A 5,970-nucleotide genomic window follows, 5' to 3' on the forward strand; every position below is an offset into this window, starting at 1 on the left:
GCACCGCTCCCAGGTCACATTTCTAATATCATTAGTTATTTTTAAAATTTTACTGTGAAGTGCTGTTTAAAGTAGAATACTAGTAAGTAGCTCTCAAGGTACTTTTGAGCTGAATAGCCTCTGGCTTGGGTTATTCCATAAATAAAGGAATGGAAAATTCTCATTTAGAACTCATGGCAGTTTTTTGTTGTTGTGATTTTTGAGGAAAAAAAATGGTAATGGGCAAAGTGCTGCCTCGCGACCTCTCTTCCTTTTTGAGGAATCCCAGTAGGCGCTGACTCAATTTCAGAAGCCTTTGGGCACTCAACAGAAGGGCTGAGCAGAGCGGGCAGCGTTAAAACCCCGCGGGCTACCGCAGAGCGCTGCTCAGCCCTGGGTTTCTTCCATCCCAGCCCGCCCTGTGCTCCGCGATGCGATGGGCAGGGGGGGTATTTCCTACGGCACGGGGCCGTGGCTGGGGGCTGCCCCCATCACGCGGTGGGCATTGTGCCTGCTGAGTGTACACACCGGTCTGTCCTCTTGCTGAAAGCGTTGAGGGAGTAGAGGTGGAAATGCTGCTGGAAGAAAGTGCTGCCTGACAGCTGCAGCCAGTTGCCGGCGGTGAGGAACCAGCCCATACGCAGCCAGAGCTCCCTGAGGGGCGATGGAGACCCTGCGTGCTGGGAGGGCATGGCGGGGCAGTGGCTGGCCCTGACAAACCCCCTGCTCACCCATTCTTGGGTTGCTTTGCAGATAGAAAGGCAAAAAAATGCCCCAAGCATGGCTCCACACCCCCCAGTAAACCCCTTCCAGGTTCCACCAGAAGATCAGGTGCCTGGATTTGAGGTAGGGGCTGAGGGGTTGCTGCTGAGGGGTTGCAGCATCCCCAGGGGACGGGGTGTGCGCAGCGTATGGGCTGGGGGCACGGTGACCATCATTCAGCTCCAGGATGAACAGCGTCGGAGCTGCAGGGCTGTTCTGGTGGTGCTGAGGGTGAAACCATCCTGTGCTCGCCCCAAAGGTGCTGGTGGCGGCACGCGGGGTCCAGGGTGACGGTGGGGCCGAGGCTGTCGGCTGCTGCCAGGCTGTCGTGCAGATGGGGGCTTTTGTGGAACCAGCGTTTGGAGCTGTGCTTCATGGTGGGGATCAGCTTAGTTTGGGGGTGGGAAAGCACCGATTTAAGGATTTGGAGGTGGGCTCCTACATTGCCAGCATGGGGCAAACGCCCCAAAAAGGGACATGGTGGGGGGACACTTGTGCACTACCCTCAGCAGTGTGATGATCTTGGGTGAGATCTGTGGATCTCTAGTTTGTGTGGGGATTATGGCGGAGAAGCACCTTGTTTGCTGCCCTCAGCTCCTGCTTTGCACAGAGCTGGTCTGCCTGAGTGCCCTCGCCCCTGTGCAGCAAGCAAGGCAGGGGATTAACCCCCCCACACACACACCCAAGCATGTCTGTAGTATCCCCACATTCCTTGAGGCGAACGATTACAAAACCTGATGCCTGGCAAGGAAAAACATGCCCGAGCTCACATCTGTCTGGCCGTGCTGGTTTTTGGCACTTGGAGCCAGGGACAAGAGAAGGGGGACTGGGGAAGTTGGGGTCCCTGGGGGATGCGCGGGGGGGACGGAGGGCAGCTGCCAGCCCTGAGGCGCCGTCCTCGCCTGTGACCGTGCTGGCAGGGATGGCCCCGCCGTGGCGGATGTGGGAGGGAGGGAGGGAGGCCCCGGGGAGGGCTGGCCTCCTGGCCGAGGATCGCTGCCTACTTCCCCTGCCTCCGCTTCCGCACCTGAGCCACCCGCTGCTCCGCTCGGCAGCGGCGCCCCAGCCCCACGGCGGGCCCCAGAGGGACGGGGCAGCTCCTCCACGCTGCCGGTGGGTGCCCCTGTGCCCCCCTTGGGGCAGAGGGGATGGGATGGGGCCTCTGTCGGGGACCACGGAGGGACCAGGAGGAAGCTTTGGGGATCGCTCAGCCTCGCTGTTCGCGGTGGATCCCATTAGGCTCCAGAGTGAACGTGCCCTACCTGACTGCTCCCTTCCCACCTAGGTGATCCTGCTGCCTGCCGCAGGCCATGCTGCCGGCCCGGGGCTGATGGATCCCCCGTCCCTGTGCCGGTGCCTGTCTGCTGCATCCCAGGTGGGTGTCCCCAGCTCCTGGCCCCACTGAGCCACTTGCAGTCTGCTCTCTAAAGATGTGCTCGTGCTTCTTTTGCTATTACTAAGCACGGGCTTGCCTGGGGAGTGTGGTTTCCGTGGGCGAGGTGGTGCGTGCTGCACCACTGCTGCTGGGTCGCTTGTGGGACCGTGGGCTTTGCCGGTGCTCACCCAACACCGTACTCCTTTTTTTTTGAGGGGAAAGGCTCTGGTGTGACTCAGGGTACTTTGTTTCGGAAGAGGTGATGCAAGCATGGAAAACTGCAGAGCGAGGGGAGGTGTTGAAATGAGCAGGAGCATGCTGGCTCCTCGTGCTTGTCCACCTCCCCTGGCTGCTGCTCGCGTGCCCCTCTCCTGGGTCGCTGCGGGTGAGCCCCAGTGCATCCCCGATGCCTCTGAGCCCCCCCCTGGTTTTCATCCTCACCTGGTGCCCACTGGGCACAGGGAGCCGCAACGTTCAGGTGTACTTTTTCTGGGGAAAAAGTACAGGCACGAGGTGCTGGGCTGAGGGTGCACAGATGCAGACCGCAGAGAGCAGCGCTGCCGCTCGAGGGGCATGCAGGGGCTGATCCCCTCTTCTCCTGTCCCTACAGGATCCTTTCCCATCCTCGGACTCCGTCTGGCCCCGCTCCAGGAATGAGGGTCTCTGCTGCCCCTCAGCTCTTGGCATCGCGTGCTGCAGGTGAGGGTCTTTCCCGAGGAGGGTCCCAAAATGTGGTGCTCGGGAGGGCAGAGCTGGGGGGGTTCAGCGATCATGAGGGCTCAGAGAGACGCTGCTTAAAGGCGTGTGTGGGGTCAGGGCCGAAGTGTTACTTGGTGGGAAATTTTGGGCGAGCGTGGGGTCTGTCCCTGCAGGGGCTCAGCGCCAGCACAGGGAGTGGTGTTTTCTAGGAAGGCTCGGCTTGAAGGTGAAACTTGGCCAGGTCACACAGCGCAGGCGCGGAAGCATTGGGCAACGCCAACGCGTTGCCACGGCACACGCCAGTGGCAGGCGGGAGGCAGAAGCCGGGGCTCCCCTGCTCCTCGTCCCGCAGGAAGGAGTTTGGGGCGATAAATCGAGCTGACTGGTGGCTGCCCCGGCTACGTGCCCCTCCCCAAGCCCCCTTTTCCCACCCGATCCCCCAGGTTGTGGTGAGGCACCCGTGTGCAGCCTGCGCTGAGCACAAGGGGGAAGTGAGTCTGTTCCTCTGTTCCTTTTGCTGAACCGTGTTTAGAGGAATTGGTTCCCTGGGGCGGGTGCTGTGGCTGCATCCCAGCACGAGAGCAGCCCTGCGTGCTTTGGGGACCAGACCCCAGAGCTGTGCCTCTGTGGGGTGCCTCCAAGCTGAGCGTCCCCGGGTGCATCCTGCTTTCTCCCCCCACCCCGTTTCTGCCTGCAGGAGAGGTTTCATGTGGGAGATCGGCGGCTGAGCGGCACGCTGCCTGTTATGGCTGGTGAGCGCGGGTTTGGTCACTTCGCTGGGACGGGGGGGAGCTGGGGGGGGGGGGGAACCAGCCCTGTCTGTGTCTGCTGGCCTGGGGAAGGCTTCGCTGTGGGTGAGGAGAAGTGGGGAAGAAGCCCCGTGGCTCTCCGGCAAAACGTGGGGATGCCCGGAGCCCGGCAGTTGGGTGGCGGATCGATGTGAGAGCATCCAGACTTCAGCCGAGTGATTTGGGGCGCAAGGCGAAGGGCTGCTCGGGGGCTGCGGCTTGGGGTTCAGGGTGGCTTTTTGGGGCCAGGCTTGAGGTCTGGCACAGCTCTGAGACTCCCCCCCCAAGAACCTCCCCGCTGTCCCCCTGCCTCCACAGGGTGGTTTAGGCGGCTCCTGCAGAAGCCCAAGCAGAGCTCCAGCTGCACGGGGAGCAGTCGGAATGCCAGCACCGGGCATTCGGCTTCCTCATCACCCTCCTCCTCCTCCTCGGCCAGGAGCTCTGGCTCCTCTGCCGGCACTGCTGTGGCTCGGGCTGTCCGCCCGGCACCAGTGGACATCAGCAGCTCAGGCAGTGCCCGCTGGGCCAAGAGCTACGACGTGTGCATCTGCCACAGCGAGGTGGACCTGGAGTTTGTGGAGGAGCTGGTGTCCTACTTGGAGAGCCAGCCCCAGAGCTTCCGCTGCTTCCTGCAGCTGCGGGACGCCGTGGCAGGCAGCGCCATCATGACGGAGCTGTGCGACGCCGTGCAGAACAGCCACTGCTGGGTGATGCTCATCACCCCCAGCTTCCTCCAGGACCCCTGGTGCAAGTACCAGATGCACCAGGCGCTGGCCGAGGCCCCGATGGCCAATGGGCGCACCATCCCCGTGCTGAAGGACATCGACAGGAAGGACTACCCCAGGGAGCTGCGAAATCTGTACTACATCTCTACAGCGCTCAAGGAGAACAGCTTCAGGCAGATCAGAGACACTGTCCTGCACTGTGAGTACCCCTCGTACCATGGGATGGGACGCTGCCCGTCTCCCCGAATATCCCTTAGATGTGGAGTGGGGAGGGAAGGGCCACAGGAAAGGGCTCGGTACTTGTGCCCCGTTCTTGTAATTTGTTTACGTAGTTTATCGGAGATCGATCAGCATGCTAACAGGGCCTGTCCACTGCCTCCGCAGACCTGGAAGAGCTGTGCCGGAGCTCTGCAAGCGGGACAGAGCAGTGACACTAAGGACATGGGCACCTGGGCGACGGTGGAGGCATCTCTGTGGGCATTTCAGAGCCGTGGAAGTCACTGGGCACGGAACTGCAGGAGCTAGCGAAGCCTGGGCATGAAGCAGCGCCGCTCAGGGCAGACCTGGGACCTGAAGACGGGGAAGCCCCCACAGCCATGGGCCAGCAGCAGCACAGCGTCTGCCATGTCCCTGTAACGCTGCCAGGCTGCTGTTGAGCCTGCACCCTGCCCTGCTGCCCTGCCGTGGGGTTTGTTCTCAATGGGGACGAGGATGGGGACAGCACATTCCTTGAGGTCACACAAACACTAAGCTTCCCACCAAGGGTGGGCTTAGCACACATGGGGAGTCCTCAGCATCCTCCAGTGTCGTCCCCCCAGGGGTGAGGATGCTCGGGGAGGCTGGACACTCCTGTACCCTGCATGAGCTGACATCACTGGAGCGTGTTTGCACTGGTTGATTCAGGTTGTGTGTGGAGAAATGCAGTTTTATTTTTTAATCCCTGTCTGATGTTTTTTTTTTTTTTTTAATTTAATTTTTATTTTTTTTGCTTTATGCAGGGGTCTACAAGGAGTGCTGGGTGGGTGGCTGGCCATTGCCTGGGTGGGGTAGGGAGGCCCTGCCACCTCCTCACACCCCGTGGCAGGGCGGGTGCTGTGGGTGCTGGTGGCTCCTGGCAAACAGTTGCAGGCACCTGCAGGTGCATGGGGGCCTGGGACCATGGCTGTGGGGCTGTGAGGCCCCGGCGGCACAGGCTGGGGGCTCTGAGCCCTGCGGCTGCAGGGCCCTGGGGCTACGAGGCCTGGAGATACAGGGCTGGTGCTGTAGGACTGGGCTGATGGGGCCTGGAGGCGCGGGGCTGTGGGACCGTGGGGCCACGAGGGTCCACGGGGCTGGAGATGGAGGGTCAGGCTACGGGTCTGTATGTGCCCACAGCTCTGTGAAGCCGGAGCTGTAGGACGGGGATATGGATGTATACGTGCCCGTGGCCCTGTGAGGCTGGATCTGCGGGGCAGGGATATGGGTGTACATGGTCCCACGGCCCCATGAGGCTGGATTTATAGGGCAGGGGCTGTGGGGCCCGGAGGTGCGGGGCTGGCCGACGTTCCCCCCTCACGTCCCCGCGGCTCCTGGGCCGGCCCCAGGGCGCTGCGGGGAGCCCGCCGGCCCGGCAGGGGGCGCAGTCCCCGGGCGCGGCCGCTCC

General features: G+C 62.1%; 1 protein-coding gene across 2 annotated transcripts; it reads left to right on the forward strand.

The window, feature by feature from the left end:
- Positions 1 to 1,720: 1,720 nt before the first annotated feature.
- On the forward strand, positions 1,721 to 5,265 carry TIRAP (TIR domain containing adaptor protein). Of its 2 annotated transcripts, none has more exons than XM_035346046.1 (5): positions 1,721 to 2,116; positions 2,727 to 2,815; positions 3,513 to 3,567; positions 4,036 to 4,527; positions 4,713 to 5,265. In XM_035346046.1, exons 3-5 carry the CDS (start codon positions 3,561 to 3,563, stop codon positions 4,757 to 4,759), a joined length of 546 nt encoding a protein of 181 aa, XP_035201937.1. In that variant the 5' UTR covers positions 1,721 to 2,116; positions 2,727 to 2,815; positions 3,513 to 3,560; the 3' UTR covers positions 4,760 to 5,265. The 2 variants fall into 2 exon arrangements, with proteins under 2 accessions (XP_035201937.1, XP_035201936.1); XM_035346045.1 differs by having other exon boundaries at positions 1,722 to 2,116; positions 3,922 to 4,527.
- The last annotated feature ends 705 nt before the right edge of the window (positions 5,266 to 5,970 follow it).

Source organism: Oxyura jamaicensis, chromosome 24 (assembly GCF_011077185.1).
Source record: "Oxyura jamaicensis isolate SHBP4307 breed ruddy duck chromosome 24, BPBGC_Ojam_1.0, whole genome shotgun sequence".
Lineage (NCBI taxonomy): Eukaryota > Metazoa > Chordata > Aves > Anseriformes > Anatidae > Oxyura > Oxyura jamaicensis.